Genomic DNA, 19,275 nt, shown 5'->3' with positions numbered 1-19,275 from the left:
AAAAGTAATTCAAAGTCAGATAATAGAAAAATTCTTTCTAAACATCAATGATGAGAGAGAATCATTGATGAGCAGCCTCCTGCAAACCCCTTGTGCTGGGGATCGAGCTTGCAACCCAGGCATGTGCCCTTGGCAGGAATCAAGCCTGGGACCTTCCAATCCACAGGCCAACACTCTATCCACTGAGCCAAACCAGCTAGGGCCACAACTTCATTTATTATCATCATTTATTATTGGTGATATTAGTTAATATTGATGACTGTTGGTAATAATTACTGGTGAATGATAGCATGCATTATTATTGGTCATAACCATCCTAATAGGCGTAAAGTGGTATTTCATTGTTTTTTTATTTCTATTTCCCTTATGCTTAATGTTGCTGGGCATCTTTGGATGTGTGAAATGGCCATTTATACATCTTACATTGTGAAGTGACTATTTATAATCCTTTGTCTCTTTTTAATAGTAATTTCTTTTATAATTGAGTTGTAAATTTTCTTTATATATTTAGATACATGTGCCTTTTCATATATGATTTGCAAATATTTTTGCCCATTCTTTATGTTGTCTTCTTACTTTCTTGTTCTTTGATGTATAAAAGTTTTTAATTTTGATGAATTCGTTGATTTTTTCTTTTGTGGCTTAAGCTTTTTGTGTCATATCTTAGAAGACCTTGCAAGGTCAGGAAAATTTATTCCTGCCTTTTCTCCTAAGGGTTTTATAGTTAATCTCTTACATGCCGGTATATTGATCCTTATTGACTTAATTTTTATGGATAGTGTAAGATCTGGGTCCAACTTCATTCTTTTGCATGTGGCTATCCAGTTGCCCAGCATCATTTGTTGAAAGAGTAATCTTTCCCCTATGTAATTGTCTTTGCACCCTTGGAAAAATCAATTGACTGTAAATGTAAGGGTTTAATCTCTAGATTCTCAATCCTAGTCTATTGATCTGTATGTCCATCTTTATGCCAGTAGCAAACCAAATTGATTAAGCTTTGTAGCAGGCTGAACTCAGGACAAGAATCTTCTGACTTTGTTCTCCTTTTTCAAGATTTATAAAGGGCTATTCAGAGTCCTTTATCTTTGACAAATGAATTTTTATTATCTACTCATCAATTTCTACAATGGAGCCAGTTGGTGTTTGTATAGGGATCACAATAAAGCTAGAGGTCAGTTTGGGGAGTGCTGTCATCTTGGTGAAGGATCTCAGCAGCTTTTACCTGGAGCAGAAGCTCTGTGATACAAAACTGGGCTAGGCTGGGATGGAGGATGAGAAATGCTGGATTGAGAGGAAATAGGCAGAGGGCAGGTTATAGCTCTAATACTACAGACTTTTTTTTAAACTGAGATTTAGTAGAATTTCTTGAATAATTTTTTTGTTGGTTATATACACTTAGAACAGCTTCCATAGATTTAAAATAGGTATTTGTTTTAAAAATAATTTTCACCAATTAGGCTTGTTGTCAGTTATGGTTGCACGGAGCTTCTGCTGCCAATCTGGAAGTCAATACCTCCATTCTCTCTCTTGATTTAAATGTTACGTTTTTTCTTTACATTTTATTTTTGTTGGCGAGGAAGTATAGAAAAGGGAACCCTTGTGCACTGTTGGTGGGAATGCAGATTGGTGTCCACAATTATCCACCTAAACTCTATTCTCAACACAGCATCAGAATTATCAGTTTAAAATCAGATCCTCACTCAAATCACTTAATTTGTGGTTTTCCATCTTTCTAAGAGTAGAAGCCAAAGCAGAGTTTCAGTGTCAGTGGTGCATATTAGAATCAATGTGGGCTTTAAATATGAACACATTAAGCTGAGGCTCAATTCCAATGTATAGGTGTGGTGTGGGTGAACAGTGGCAAAAGAACTCAGGGATACAGAAATATATATTTTTTGAGATCCACAGGTGATTCTAAGAGCCTACTAGATTGAGAACTACAGTGTCAAAGCCAATATGGAGAAGGGGAAGAATCACAGATATAGGAGTTGCTATTACTAATAAATTAATGCATAAATAAAATGTTAACCTTTCTTTATATTAGGCTAGAGGCATGGTGCACAAAATTCATGCATGGGTAGGGTCGACGATCAGGGCCGATCTGCAGGGTGACCGGCGGGGCGATCGGGGGCCCCCCACTGGCACCCGCCTTGGCTGGCCTGGGGCCTACAGGCTGGGGGAAGCTCCTGCATTAAGCGTCTGCCCCCGGTGGTCAGTGCGCATCATAGCAACTGGTCGTTCCACAGTTCAGTTGATTTGCATATTAGGTTTTTATTATATAGGATATCAACAATAACAATAGCTACCATTTGTTAAAGTATGGCAAGGAAAAGGCAGTGGGGAGAGTGCTTTGCATGCATTAACTTATTTAGTGCTAAACACCTTATCAAATAGGCCCTACCACATTTTATTGATTATAAGACACATTTTGTTTTCACATTTTAATATCTCTGAAACCTGATGTGTCTCACAATCGATGAAACTGTACAAGCACTGTTGGCCAGATGGCAGCTATGATAAAGTTGTCATTGCCAGCACACACACAAACTTGATTACTGTAGTCAATGATAACATGTGAAGTGCTCAAAACATTTTTATGTGAGTAAAAAAGTGATTTATGAAAATGTTGAACTATGAATGTGAACAAGTTTTATTAATACCTTACCTAATTTATTTTGCTTCAACTTTCCTTTCAGTGTATACATGTGAATGATATAATAAAATCTGTATCTAAGAAACTCTCTAAAAGTCCTTTCAATAAGTATAAAAGAAATATTCTTAGTGGTAGAGAGTACTGTGCCATAATTTAATTGGCACTGTCTGTTCTTTCTGTTACATCAAATAATGATCGACTGTGTCACAATATTAGATAAAATACAGAATATTCCCCCTGCTATAAACAGATTCATAGGCTATACTACAAGTGCTCAATTATTGAATCAAACCTGTTGAAACTCGGGCTATTTTTTATGTTCTTTGTATGATTCAGAGAGCTTGAATTTTGGGATGTGACAGACTTAATTTAAAATCACAACTCTTTCATTTACTAATTATAAGCTTAGAGGCACTGCAGTAAAATCTCAAATTTCTTACACACAACTAAAAGGGAAGTAATATATATCTTCTAATGTGAGAATTAAATGCTATTTTAGTAAAATGCCCAACTGCAAAATGTTAGATCTTTTCCTAAAATTTAGTTATTTGTTTGTTACAATTATGAAATAATATAATCATCCTTCTTTACCAAACATCATTCACAGAAACCAGAGATAATCCTGGTGATTCTCTTAAAATTGCCATGTATATAATTCATGTGTGTGGATGAGTGAGTGAGTGAGTGAGTGAGTGTGTGTGTGTGTGATTTAGATAATTGGAAATATTATAAATCCATGTCAATTATTACCCAGTAAGAAACATATCTTTAAGATCTATAAATTCTTTCTTTGTTTTTTTGTTAATCCTCACCTAAGGATATTTTTTCCAATGCTCTTCAGAATGGAGAGATCAAGGGACGGGAGAGACAGAAAGAAACATCAACTGGTTGCCTCCCACGTGGGCCCTGACCAGGGGTGGGGAGAGAAACCTCAACCGAGGTACCAGGAATCAAACCTGAGACTCTGCAGTGCGCAGGCCAATGCCTTAACCACTGAGCAACCCTGGCCAGGCAAGATCTGTAATCTTTTAAGGGCCATGATTTTTGTTTGATTTGCTCACTGCTGTGTTCATCTAAAAATGTGCTTGAAACAACAGAAGTTGTTCAATAAATATTTGTTGAATATAAGAATAAATATTTCATTTTACACATACCATCTCATTCTTGTTTTCGGTTACATAATACCCCATTATAACAAAACAGAATTATTTCAAGAACCATTCTGAATGTCATAAATTGTTTTGACAGGCAAAAAGTCCTATATAAATATCTTTGCATGAATATATTTTGAAAAAGAAGGTAGGCAAATGCATTTAGTTTCTCCACCTAAAGTAATATTTCTCATTACTCCACTCTCCATAAGTTGGGTGGCTAAAAGGTAGAGTAACACACTTTGTAAAACATTGGATTACATTAATAATACTTAGATGATAACCCAATTATCACAAATATAGCGTCGCAGATATTTTATTAACCCAGGGCATTTCCTTAGTAAAGTGTAACTTATTATGACTTCTCTGATTTTGTGCCCATAAAAAAATATAGAAGGAAATCATATATTTGCCTATAGAAACTCCTACTTGTAGTTTATAAGTTTTAGTTTACTAATTTTAAATCAAATTTCAGGTTCATGTGCTAAATTAAAATATAGGTTTTACGCTGTATGATTATAAAATGTGCAGGAGAGTTATAATACATCTTAAAAATAAATTTCCATTTAAAATGAGTATTTTAAAGCATGACAATATTTTAAGTGAGCCCTTTTAACATACACTTTCTCCTAACAAATGTATTTGTAATAACTATTTACTTAAAATTGAATGTGGCATTGAAAGTTAATGTTTTCAAGCTATAAAAACTCATCCTTCTACTGTATTGAAATATTTCCAATAGTCAATATCCATTTATTTGTCCATTAATTAGCACTGCCCCTTACACCTCCCAAATTTCATATTCTTTAAAGAGTTATCCTAGAAATGAGTTTGGAACTCCTATATGAAATGGTAATATTAAAATTGAAGTCCTTTGTAGTTTCGTTTTTCTGTTTTTAAGGGCCACTGTATTCTCAGGGGTATTATTCAAAAGGCACAAAACATTAATAATAGCTTCTGATATTAAAATTATACCACAGAAAAAGCATTTATGTGTTTCTGAGAAGCCAAAACTTCAGTTTTTTAAAAAAGCAATATGCCTGGTTGAATTAACACAATATATTTAATAATGTTCAGAGATTATTTTCATTTCAAAAGAGTCCTGATATTTAGAAATGCAAATAGCACAATTCCTGTTATAAAATTACAGAAATACTAAGAAGAAAAATATGTTAAATAATTTTCATTTACTGTTACAGATAAATTGTCCTGCTAACTAATCACAGGGGTCCTCTGAGGTTTACAATAACTGGTGTGCTAAGGTTTTTTTTAAAAACACACACACACACAAAACACAAAAACCAAAAACACTGGGATATTTTCCTTTGGGGAATATTATAGTTAATCTAACAGTTAAAAGAGAATAAAGACAAGATCAGATAAAAACACATTTTCACTTCCATCCACATCAAGTCTATAACTGGGATCATCATATAAGCTACAACTAATGTAGTTAAAAATAAAAGTCTTTTGTTCTCTTAAGACCAAAAATGACAATCTTTTAATAATATAAAAATTATTATCTAATGCCGAAACCGGTTTGGCTCAGTGGATAGAGCGTCAGCCTGCGGACTGAAGGGTCCCAGGTTCGATTCCGGTCAAGGGCATGTACCTGGGTTGCGGGCATATCCCCAGTGGGAGATGTGCAGGAGGCAGCTGATCGATGTTTCTCTCTCATCGATGTTTCTAACTTTCTATCTCTCTCCCTTCCTCTCTGTGAAAAATCAATAAAATATATTAAAAAAAATTATTATCTAATACTAGATCTCTGCTAGCCATCTAAATAATGACATCTTTACTTTGGGTATCAATATACAAATGGTTTTCTAGACATTAGAATTTTGTACTTAAAAGATTTCATAAAATTAAATCTCCTCATAATATTTTTTAACATATTATACTATAAGTAGAGGCCTGGTGCACAAAAATTTGTGCACTCGGGGTAGGGGGTCCCTCAGCCCAGCCTGTGCCTTCTCGCAGTCTGGAACCCCTCAAGGGATGACCACTTGCTGGCTTAGGCCTGCTCCCCGGGGGGATTGGGCCTAAGATGACAATCAGACATTCCTCTGGCAGCCTGGCAGCCCTCAGGGGATGTCTACTTGCCAGCGGGGAGCAGACCTAAGCTGCAGTCAGACATCCTTAGCACTGTTGAGGAGGCAGGAGAGGCTCCCACCACCACCACCGCTGTACTGGCAGCCATCAGCCTGGCTTGTGGCTGAGCAGAGCTCCCCCATGTGAGAGCACACTGACCACCAGAGGGCAGATCCTGCATTGAGCGTCTGCCCCCTGGTGGTCAGTGTGTGTCATAGTGATCAGTCATTCCCAGTCCTTCTGCTGTTAGGGTCAGTTTGCATATTACCCTTTTACTATATAGGATAGAGGCATGGTGCACGGGTGGGGGCCGGCTGGTTTGCCTTGAAGGGTGTCCCGGATCAGGGTGGGGGTCCCGCTTGGGTGCCTGGCCAGCCTGGGTGAGGGGCTGATAGCTGTTTGCAGCTTGTCACACCCCTTTCAGGGTGGGGTCCCCACTGGGGTGCCTGGCCAGCCTGGATGAGGGGCTGAGGGCCATTTTCAGGCTGGTGGGCGACTGAAGCTCCTAGCCTCTCCTTTATTTCTTTTTTTTTTTATTCTGGGATTTATTTACCTTCTATAATTGAAACATTGTTGCCGTCACTGGTGCTCCCAGCTCCATGGCCACCGCCGGCTGAAAGCAGGTATCTGGGGTTTGTTTAGCTTCTATAATTGAAACATAGTTGCTTCCAGAGCTCAGAGCCGGGCCGTGGCAGGCAGGGAACCTTGGCTTCCTCCATCACTGGAGCAAGCAAGCCTCATGTTCGCTTCAGCTGCACAGCTGCCATCTTTGTTGGTAGTTAATTTGCATATCACCCTGATTAGCCAATGGGAAGCGTAGCAGAGGTATGTTTAATTACCCTTTTTGTCTTTTATTAGATAGGATATGGGAGGACCTCTCAACAAGACAGATTTTCACAGATTTTATATTTCAGTATAGGTAGCAAATTAAATTCAAACATTATTGCCATATTCTTTAACAAAAACTAGATGAGTTTTGGAAGAAGAGCATTGACCTGACGGAGTAACAAGAGGACATGGTGATATTTAGAAGCACAGATCAGAACGGGCCCAGTGGTCCCTAGTCTAGTTCTCCCTTCCTTATTTCTCCCTTGTTCTCTCCATATGCAACATGTATTTGGAGAGATTTGGACTTTTAATCAAAAGATAAATTCATCTTTTTTTATTTTTTAACTAAAGTAATATCAGCTTCCCAGAGCTTCTAATAACATACAATAAACAACATCACTACATTGAGTTTATATAATATTAACCAAAAGCAATTAGTTATTTTGAGAAGTTTGAGTTTAATAAGAAAATAAACTATTCACATTAGTCTTCTCAAATATTTAATACCATTTCTAAACTTTAGTTATCACATACAAAAATTCCTAGAGTTCCAGGAACCCTCAAGTGGGAATTAGTTATACAGTGCAATCCTTTCTCTTTGGAGAAAACAAAGTTCAATTAGACAACAAACCCACACAGAAGCCACTTAATGCCAGAGTTGTATATTGACCTTTTCACAACCCACGATTATTACAGATGCATTTGATAAACTTTAGAAATCAGATATTTAAACGTTGCTAGTCATGATGAAGTGGAAACCCAGGACCCCTATTTGATCCTGAATTCTCTTCTAATGATTAGGGACATAAATGTCACTTACCGTATTCCTTCAAGAAGACCTTCGTTAACACTTTCTGCCTACCAATTGTTTTTCAATTTGTGAATCTATAATTTCACCTTAATAGTTTGTCTAAGATGTTTATTCCTACTGGTTATCTCCACATAGAATTATACTTCTTGTCAAATATTTATATATTTATATTTAATTAGCTCCTTTTCAATTAAATTACTTTTATCAGACGGTCATAACTAGCCTGTACTCATTGATACTGCATCGGCCACATGTAGTAATCAGAGAGGCAGAGAGGGTTAGATGAATAATTAATTTGTGGTGCAAAGGTGCCAAGTTTGTAGGCACTGAGCTTTGACAGATGTTTGAAAATAAAAAAATAATAAAGAAAAACTCACAAATTCTATAACTTACAAAACTCTGGATTACTTTTAAATAGCTGGAAATATAATCTTTTAGCATGTGGAAAAAACAAGGTATGTAAATGTAGGGCCCCTTTATATTATTACACACAATTATACATGCAAGATTATACTAGGAAATGCAATAGCAAAGAGAATACTAATAATAGAAAACTAATATTAATACTAATGTAATATAACAATACTGTTAAAACAGAAACCTTTTTATTATATGAAGTACAGACAATAAATCTGCTACATACTTATGCTCCTCAGATTATTACATTTCTTTTTTCCTTTCAATTAGCTAATATGAAACTGTATTTATCAAATTTATTTATAGCATCATTTCTGAAAGAGTATTAGTATTACACTAAATATAATCAATTCTTACACAGAAATGTATCAAACTGAGGTGCACTTCAAACATATTTGCACTATCAGATAATCATGAAATGGAAAAGGTTTGAGTTCCAAAAACAAAATCTGGGAGATAAAAACCAAAACTAAATAACTGTCATTCAAATTTTTATCTGAAATTGCAACAGACATTTATTAAAATAAATTATGGTTTTACAGTATAACTAATTGCCTAAGTAAAAGAGAGTGCCGATCATTTTATCAACAGAATATTTGTACACACTATCCATGCTAACACGACTTAAAAGAAAACATTTTACAACTAACTACTGCTTCTACACATACTGCCTTAAAGTAACTGGTAAAGCTTGTTCTGAAGCTTTAAAAATACAAGACTGACTTGTTCAATGTTAATAAATAAAACTGAAGTGAAAACCTATACTTTAAAGAAGCATGTTAATTAAGCAATAGAGACCCATATGTTTGCTTGAATCTTTAAATAAAAGATTAAATGCTATCACTGATACCTCTCTCCGCCGAGAAGCCCAGCAGGTCTGCTTGATCTTCCAGACCACGGCAGCCACCAATAGTAAGGACAAAAAACAGCTGGAAAACAAAACACAAATAATTGCTGCTTAAAATAGTTAAGACATGTAATAAAAGAATATGCAGAGGATTTAAATATACGCAGGCAGGTTCAAAAGTAGGGTTACAACTATGAGTATGCAAACACAGAGTTTATTCTTGTATTATTTATCAATCATTGTATTAGTTTCCATACAAACAATTGTAGACCTACTTTTGCCTTACCCTGTATATAGAGAAGTAATCACTTTGCCTTGATAAATAATTCAAGCAAAAAAGGATAAATTAGGGCTAAAAATTTTCTCAAGTAAAATCAAAGTATAGAGGTAGAAAAATTATTTACATTCCTTGCTATACATTGTAGTCTATCTTCTCCCAGAAAAAAAAGTAAACTTATAACTCCATTGGTCTTAAAAAGCAACAAATCTATTTAGAATTGTTAAGTTATCATCAATTTTATAAATTCCAATTTCACATGTTCATTCATTTCATCTTTACTAGCAACTGTTTTAGATATGAAAATATTTCAGTGGTTCTCAACTGGAGATATTTTAGCCCTTTGTCCACCCCCAGGGCACATGTGGCTGTGGCAATGTCTGGAGACATTGCTAATTTCCACAACTGGGAGGGGTGCAACTCGTATCTAGTGAGCAGAGCCAGGGATGCTTCTAAATATCCTGCAATGCACAGGACTGCCCCAAGACAAAGAATTACCTAGTCCAAAATGTCAGTAGAGCTGAAGTTTAGAAACCCTAGTATATGCTAAAGTTTAAAATAGGAAATTATTCAGTTAAACATTTATGCATGTGGTCTATACATATTAGTTACAATATTCAAGAACCTATTCTGATACAGAATACTTGTATTTTCAGACTGACAAATCTATCTATATATATAAAAGGCTAAGTGACTGACGGTACGTCCGTCCAATCATCTGACTGACCGGCTGGTACATATGACGCACACTGGCAATTTAAAAATAAAGGGTGACTGATGCATGCACGATACATATTAACATATTTTGTATTTTAATTTTATAATTATTATATTATATATACTATTTTGACATGTAATTTTTTGCAGTAAGATAATTACTGCATGAATCTTCTAATTAATTTCCTTTCAATGTGCACGAATCTGTGCACCGGGCCACTATTTTCTCAATTAAAGGTTTAGGGCAATCCAATTAATCAATCAATGTTTATTTTCTCTTCCTTTGCTCTATGGTCAGAGATTAAGCTGTGCAAAAATACAGAAGCGAGAAGACCTGAGTCGCTACAAATTGACTGGTCACTATAAAAATCCTGGTCCTCGACCTTAACTAATAATCCTAGTACTCATCAATTGATTTGCTCATAAGCAGTGAAATTTTTGACACTTTCCACACTTTTCAGGACTTTTAATACATTTTTTCTCCTTGTCTCACTTGAAGAAACTTTAGCATATCCTTCAGTGATGATGAGAGACAATTCCGGCACCTCTCCATGAGTGCTGAACACCTTCAGGTACTGTGCTAGACACCTTACATTGATCATTGCCTGAAGTGTCATGAGAACGTTGCAGATAGCATATATTATTCGTTTTTTAGAAAAGAAGAATCCAATGCTCAGAGTTCAAAGTAAATGGCTTATAGTCGCACAAAGAGCAAGTCATAGTATCAAAATTCAAACACAGCTTCACACTCTTTCCTCCCCATCTGTTGGGAGCTGTGAGCTTACCCAACATCTCACAACAGTTCTATTTCCATACACATTCTCTAATTCTTGCTTCATTATCAAAAGAAGAAGATTAAAAGAAGAAAAAAAGCCTGTGACCCTAACCTTTCCACCTCTGAGATAACTTTTAATGCTTTATATAATTATCTCTTCTCCTAATACTTACATACTTGTTTTCATTCTAATTTAAACTTTCCATAGTGCTCAAGTCCCCTACCTCCAAAAAATAAAAACAATACCCCTTCTTTACTGACCCTGTAGCTTCCTCTATTTTACCAAGCAAGTGGTCAATGCATCCAGCTCCATGTCAAATGCCTCATAATTTCGTTTTATTTAACTGTTTAGAATCTGACATCTGGCTTGTGAGCTAATAAAAATATTAAGATTAAGAATGATTAATGTGTATATAACACTGAACACTTTATAGGACACTTTCCTCACCATGACTTTCAAATAATTAAATACACTGGTCTTTTCTCAATCAACTGACTTTCACTTCTCAGCTGACAATCCCAACCATCCATTCTTTGAAACTCCGTCTGAATACTATATTTCCTTGGTCCCCCTGTATCCTTCCTGACACATTACAGGGTCAATGAAGGCAGGTTGCACTCCAGATGCCCTCTGCTAACATATGGACATTCCTCAAAACTCAGTTCACAGCAACCATGCTATTATCTTCTCTTGCTCTCAGAGAGAGAGCTCAGTTATTTTCAAGCCTTCAACTATGACCTCACTCGCAATGATTTTCAAGTCTGTATCATTAGACAGACCTGCCAAAACATGAGCATCTAAGAGATTATTTAGTTCAAACTCCTTCCCAGAAAAGAAATTCTCAGCAGAATTCTGATAGTGACCCAGCTCCTAATTAAATTCTCGTGGCTCGGAAGCTGTCTTACAAGTCAATGCATTCTATTTTGAGCTTTAACTATATCATAGTTCAAGCTATGGAAATATCCTTCTATTACATTGTCTTTCTCAATCAGTGCTGCTGTTTTTGGGTTACACTGAGTCAGTCCATGCCCTCTTCTATGTGCTGAAACTTCTTTATACACTTGAAGAAGCCTACATGATTGCCTCTACTCCAGAACTTCTCAATCAGGAGAGTCTGTCCTTGAAGGGGCATTTGGCAGTGTCTGGAGACATTTTTGGTTGTTACCACTTGGTGGGTGTCCAGTGGGATGTAGGATACACAGGCCAGCCCCTCACCACCAACATTTTTCCAGATCAACATGCTAACAATGCTGAGAAACCCTGTTCTAGCCTGAATTTCCACCACAGTGCTGCACTTCCCTGTAACTGTTATAATATGGTACTGAGAAGTGATACTTAAATATAATCCAAGGATCTATTCATCTGGAAATCAGTCCTATCATTATCACCCTAAGAATTTTAACATTATAGATATAAATACCACCTCCAACCTACCATGTTCAAACTGAACTCCTGAAAAATATTCATAAAAATAAAAGCAACTAACATCTATGGACCAAGCACTATGGTGTGCTACATGCGTATTACTTTAATTGCCATAATCACACATGATAGGCCCTGGATACTGTTATGTACTCATTTGAAAGATGAGGATGCTAACTCATGGAGAATTTAAGTAAAATGCCTAACTTAAAAAGTATTTGGTTACAAGTTCTCCCCCTTTCTTCCAACTTTTTTCTCACCATTACTTTTCAGCTAAAATGTAAAAAAGCACATTCAATCTTATCATCCCTCATACTCAGACACCAAATTTTATCGACTGATTCTTGCAGAATATTTGCAAGTAGTAGATAACAGTACATATACTAAAAGTCACTTATATTAATTAAATACTAATTAAATAGCAAAACATATTTTTGTTTGATGATCTGTAATTCACAATATTTCTCAGTCAAAATAGTTACATGATAGAGATTCAATTTAATATGAAGACTTGCTGAGTTTCTCCAAGTCTTTCTGATCTAAATTTCATGACTCAAGCGAAGACTTCCACTTCATAATGGCGCAGAAATCCAGTATAAAAATGTTCAGTTTTCATAATTTCAACCTCTTCCGAGAAGGAGATACATACTTTAGAGGTTTGCAGCTAACCCTCTATGCTAATCAATATTAGATTAGAGCTCATGATGATATAAATAAATTGGTTAGTAAAATCAATAAATAAATTAAGAAAATATTCCAATAATCTCCAAAAATTATTTAAAACCCAATGAAATATATCTGTTTCTGGCAAGTAGTAGTTGTCCTTAAACTTTCTCTTAGTGAATGGAATTGGTTCTTTAATTGATTTGAATATCTTATCATTTTTCTGACATGGAAGGTCTTCTTTGGCATTATTAGCCTTATATCAAGGTAATACTTTGTAAGTGTTCTTGATTTGTAGTAAGTTACATTGCAAGTAAAAATTATAGCTCTTTTTAAACATCTACATTTAAAACAAAAACAGTCTATTAAGAACACTTGCTTCATAAAAAAACGAACAAGCAAAATCTCTTGACAAGTGGATCCAGCATTGTTGAAATGTTACACTCATCCTTTGGCGACTAACAGAAAACCCCAGTCTCCGCGGACAACCCGGGGCCTGAAGAACACCAGACTTCCCATCAGTCTGGATTCCTCAATGGGCAGTGCCCCACACACCACCCTGGCCCTCCCAATGCCTCCTTTCTGCCCACTGGACTTTACGTGAGTAAAAAACTTGAATTACGCAAAAGGACTGATATTTATGGGTTTATCTGTTCCAGTTAGCTTTTCCCTGATATATTTTTTAAGTCAAAATTCTTAAGGGCAATGTCAAGTGTTAGCATCCTATGATCTGGTATTGTGGTAAGTTTATCCGAGAAAAATGTTTCAGCGCTTTCTTTCAGATCTTTTCCTATTATATTACACAGTGTTTTATAGCTCCTTGGTGGAGATGTGGGGGCAGGGGGGTAATTGAGCTTTCTTTTTAAAAAATGCTGTGTAATAGTATCAGAGGATCTGAAAGGTTTGTCATCCTTTGGTAAAACCCTCCAATGGAAATGAAATAGGAAAAAAAGAAAAGAAAGGAAACATTAAAAAGCAAGCATGTAAGCTACAGGGATAAAAAAGGAGAGCACAGGAACTTAGGGGAGATATTTCAATAATTTGATTTTAACCTTCATAAAATGGTCATTATGGAAGGATTCTTACAATGAAATAAAAACATGGAGCTCGTTAGGTATTCTCATTTAGGGAAAATTAAAGAGAATTCAATAAAATAGCATAGTGTGAGATAGGTTATATTGTAAAGCAGGCCTTGGGAGACAAAGAAATACCCTCTGGTGGTAATCTAGTTGGCCAAATGCAAAAAGCGATAATATTGTCACTATTTTACAGCAATCTGAGGTTAATTGAGCATAAAAATCAAGTCTTAAATAATATTTTAAAAGACAATTTGGGCATATTAATCTTTTATTTCAACTAAAAATTTTACAAACTAGGGAATTGTGTTGAAATACAGAAACATATTATTTAAAAAAAATTATTTCCTATTAACTGCTACTCTGGAAAATGTCTGTCAAAGGTTTTAAAAATATCTTCCTAAATACTTGAAGGATTTTTTTTAACCAAGTAAGATGTTAAAAAATAAATCGCTAACTTAGAATGCAAAAAAAGAGACCTGTATAGTGCAAAAATAAATTTACTTCTTTCAATTATCAGATTGACAAAGGTGAAAAACTAACAAAGAAAGCCTCCTGGGTGAAGATGGGAAAACAATATGCTCACAACGTAGAGTGGTACAAAGTTCCTGAGGATTATTAAGCAAGAATCAACCAGCCCTTAGGATGCTCTATCAGTTGAGATGATTTCAAATGCAGCTAAAAGAAAACTTACTGCAAAATGCCAACAAACAATACTGGGACTAAATGGACTTTAAACTCCTTGCTAGGACTGAACTGTACTGACCCAATTTGGATGCTGGAATCCTAACACCCAATGTGACTATATTTGGAGTCAGGAATTTAGGAGGTAATTAAGGTTAAATGAAATCATGAGTGTACCCCTGATGCACAGGAAGAGCGTTCCTATAAGAAGCCACAGACACCTGAGAGCCATAGAGCTCGCTCTCTCCCCCTCTCCGCGCACACACATTCAGGAAAGGCCATGTGAACACACGGTGACAAAGTGGCTGGCCACCTGCAAGCCCGAAACATAGCTGACATCAGAAACCAACCATGCAGGCCCCCTGACCTTACTTAGACTGACCTTCCCATCTCCAGCATGGAGAGGCAATGCATTCCTACTGTTTAATCCACCAGTCTTTGGTATTTTTTTGCAGCAACATGAGCAGGCCAAGACTGACTTTGGTACCAAGAATTGGGGGCCACTGTAACAATTACCTAAAAATGGGGAGGCAGCTTTAGAACTAGGTAATGGGAAAAGGTCGGAGGAATTTTGAGGTTCATGTTAGAAAAAGTCTAGATTGCTGTGAAGAGACTGGGAAGGGAAACATAGATTTAAAAAGGCGATTCTGGTGAGAGGTCTCCTAAAATATATCAGTGGCCTTATTTCAAAAAACAAAACTAAAAATCAACATATTCTGTCCATGTTTTTTCTTAACAATGAGAAAATTTTAATACTAATTTACACTTCACTTCTGAAACAGGTTTAAATGACAAAAGAAACGTCAAATATATTTTATCTCACACAATGTTTAGAGTATTTTTTCTACTTTGTCCATGAGGACAACATAATAAATGAGACCTCTAAGACATGGCACATATTAATGCTAGCTTGCTTTTATTTAATAGAAGAATTTTTAAATTTAATTATGCACACAAATTCAAAAGCTTCCAATAAAACCTTAAGTAATTTACATATATATTCAGCATTGTGAAATTTTACAGAGCTGAACTTCTCAGTATATTTCCATCCACACTATTCTGCATCAGAAATAGGTTTACTTTGATGCACTAAATAATGTTCATTTGATTATAACTTCTAATACTTTCCAAAAATGTATTATATCTATAGCCTTGAAATCCATTTATATAAAGAAGTACAAAGTCATAAAACATTAAGTAAATTTAAGATGTTTCCTCAAATTTCACTTTTAAAAGACATTTAAAGCATAAATAAATGGTACACACGTTAGTAATATATGTGTGTGTGTGCATGTGTGTGTGTGCGTGTGTGTGTATGCATTCAACACTGTAAATTATAATTTCTCAAGGGACATAGACAAACATGACTGTTTTCAGAGCAGAGTGACCACCATGGCAAAGGTGTTGACAACAGAAATGGATTAATAAGTAAGGAATGTGTAAACTTAAGAAAAGAGTATAGAAAACGGAAGGGCTGTAAATGGAGAGGAGCGATTCAACTTTCTATGGGCCCATATGGATGCATTAGAAGAGATATTACAGGGACACGAATCTCATCTCAATTATGAAGAACGATTACTTATCTGGAGATAGAAAATGCTATCTCGGGAGATGGTGCGTGTGCTGTCATTAAAGCCACTCAGGCATAAGCTAGATCAGAATTGGCACACTGTGTCCCAGGCAGTGTTCTGCCCACCAGCTGTTTTGTAATAAAGGTTTACTGGAGCACAGCCACCCCGTTTGTTTCCACATTGGCTGTGGCTGCTTCAGCATCAGAGTTGTGTCCCTGCAACAGAGACCTCACAGCCCTCAACTACTGAAATATTTACTATCTGGCCCTTCACAGAAAGTGCTTGCTGACCTGTGTGGGGAGCACATTAGAAATTCAAGCACTGTATGGGTGTCTGGGCGAGATAAACAATAATGGCTACTGTGGTGTTTAGGAAAGTGCATGGCATGGCATCTGTGTTGGGTTGGGAAGATTCTTATTACTGTACTAGCCAGTACTGCCACCTTGGTGAAGGTCAAAATTCATACTGCACTCTGTCTGCCTGTGAAGTTGTGTGCTGGATGAGGGACTAGGTCTGCCAGACGAGAAGACACATTTATCTGGTTTGCACAACGGCACCTGATGGACCCACATAGCTGTGTACATCATCATCATGTTAACAAAAACAGCATTGCTCCCGCCCAGATGATCTAAGATCCCATAAAACGGAAACTCAACTGCTTCTGCTAACCCAGTACTTCATCCAACTCCCAGGAGAAAGGGTTTTCATGTTTTGAGAAATCTTTAAGCTCTAGCCCAGTGATGGCGAACCTATGACACGCGTGTCAGAGGTGACACGCGAACTCATTTTTTTGGTTGATTTTCTTTGTTAAATGGCATTTAAATATATAAAATAAATATCAAAAATATAAGTCTTTGTTTTACTATGGCTGCAAATATCAAAAAATTTCTATATATAACACAGCACCAGAGTTAAGTTAGGGTTTTTCAAAATGCTGACACGCTGAGCTCAAAAGGTTCGCCATCACTGCTCTACCCTCTTTATTAGAAAGATACACTGTGAATTAGCATATTAAGAACTCTGAGAAGCAATGTAAGCTAAAAATAAACTAAAAGGGCCCTACTTAACCTTAGTATACATTTTCCAAAGTTGTTTAATTATGCAATCCCTTTTTATGAACCTACTAGAGGCCCAGTGCACAAATCCATGCATCAGTGGGGTCCCTCGGATTGGGCCAAACCCAGCTCTCCAGCAACCCCTGAGGGGTCCCAGATTGAGAGAGGGTGCAGGCCAGGCCGAGCGACCCCACCGGTGCACGGGGCCAGGGAGGAATGCAGGAGGTTGACCAACCAGGGAGGGACTGCAGGAGGGCTCCGGGGTGTGTCTGGCCTGTCTCACTCAGTCCCAATCAGCTGGACCCCAGCAGCAAGCTAGTCGGAGCATCTGCCCCCTGGTGGTCAGTGCACATCATAGCAAGCGGTTGAGTGGCCTTAGCATATCATTAGCACATTACGCTTTGATTGGTTGAACAGCCAACCGGTCGACAGGAAACTTAGCGTATTAGGCTTTTATTATATAGGATTGCTGCTATCTCGAATAACTCATGTCCTAGGGCAGTGATGGCGAACCTTTTGAGCTCGGCATGTCAGCATTTTGAAAAACCCTAACTTAACTCTTGTGCCGTGTCACATATAGAAATTTTTTGATATTTGCAACCATGGTAAAACAAAGACTTACATTTTTGATATTTATTTTATATATTTAAATGCCATTTAACAAAGAAAAATCAACCAAAAACATGAGTTCGCGTGTCACCTCTGACATGCGTGTCATAGGTTCGCCATCACTGTCCTAGGGAATGATGCTCTATTCAGTTATATTTAGTACTTCCAGATTATAAACTCTTTGAGAACACAAAATACATGCTTGTTCCTATCCCCTACAGATTTTAGCACATTGCTAAACACATGTGATAATTTCTTTAAGAAGTCATTGAATTGATTTAGTTCTAGAAGATGTACCTAATCAATATGGTGAATGTACTGTTCTTATGTGTCAGGGTAACCCGAAGGTATCCTCATTCCACTGAACCCACTTTCTATTAAGTAGTCCAGAAGTAAAATAATCTTGCAAAAGTATATTGCAAGTATGTTTCCTCTGCTCTGTGACATATATTTAAGCATATAAGACTATTCAAGATACAATATATGATATTTTAAGATTAAACATTTGATAAATTACCTAACAGACTTACATATTTCAAAATACAGATTTAACAAATAAAGTCAATTAAAGCAAATTACCTGAAGAAGGTGACAAAAAACTGCACAAGATCCATGATTGTATTGTGTTGTGAAAATGCAATCTGAAAGATCAAAATAAAAGAAAGTTTGAAATTTACTGAATACATATAGTAAAGTTTCATGGCATTTGTAAATAAAATATTTTTAAATGATTAAGACCATTGATCACCATATTATAAATCATTCATGCTGGAATCAAAATCAGTAACAATACCCTAAATCTGTAGTTTGGAAAGTTTCTCACTCTAAAATGTTAAATTTAGATTTTAATGTAGAAAGATTCCTATTGGCTAATGACATGGCCCTTTACAGATAATCAACATGTACCCATTTTGGTCCTAAGGTCATTCCCACGAAAAATTCAAGATTTTTCAAGTCACATTTAAAGTGAATTTTAAAACTTTAGCCTACATAAATGTACCATAGGCATTCCCTTTTCTGTAATGATTTTATTCATGTTATCCAATAATTATTCAAAAGTTAATCAAATCAAGAGACCAACTAATGTTAATATTTAATAATATCTTAATTTGCCCTGTTTTTAAACAGCTCCCAAATAATTGATAAAGTGAGTGCTAAAATACTGAGCTAGCTGAAACTACAGCAACAGTGATGATATATTTTGTCCATTTGATGATAATATATTTTGTCCATTTGAGCTTGAATGCAAATTCACATTGAATACATGCTCAAAATCTAAAACCTGAAATTAAGTAAAGCTACATTTTTCATTAAATAATAACAATCAACATTTTGAATTTGTGATTTAAAAAAGTCTGCACTACATACATGCTGAGGTCCAGCCCCAGCAGGTCCAGGGGTCCCCAAAGGTGTGGACAGAGTCGGCGAAGAAGGAATGACACGGAGACAGCGTTCAGTTGATCAGCAGCCTAGCCAGGATCTCTAGCCAGGATCTCCAGCCAAGTTCTGGTCTGGATCTCCAGCGAAGTTCTGGTTCGGATCTCCAGCCAGGTTCTATGTCCATGTTCTCTTGCTAGGTTCTCCAGGTTCTCCAGCCAGGTTCTGTAGCCATGTTCCCTCACTAAGT

General features: G+C 36.3%; 1 protein-coding gene across 1 annotated transcript in view; it reads right to left on the bottom strand.

Annotated features, from left to right (window-relative positions):
* The window catches only part of ATRNL1 (attractin like 1), a gene marked incomplete at both ends in the record, with an annotated part of 457,232 nt that overhangs the window by 266,950 nt on the left and 171,007 nt on the right, over positions 1-19,275 (bottom strand). The window contains 2 exons of the mRNA XM_081105367.1: positions 8,802-8,880; positions 18,228-18,289. Of these exons, the coding sequence (XP_080961493.1) occupies positions 8,802-8,880; positions 18,228-18,289 (141 nt within the window). The remainder of the gene's footprint in view (positions 1-8,801; positions 8,881-18,227; positions 18,290-19,275) is intronic.

The sequence above is a fragment of the Myotis nattereri genome (assembly GCF_964212035.1).
Source record: "Myotis nattereri genome assembly, chromosome: 13".
In the NCBI taxonomy this organism is placed as follows: Eukaryota; Metazoa; Chordata; class Mammalia; order Chiroptera; family Vespertilionidae; genus Myotis; species Myotis nattereri.
This window is presented reverse-complemented; position numbering and strand designations above follow the sequence as displayed.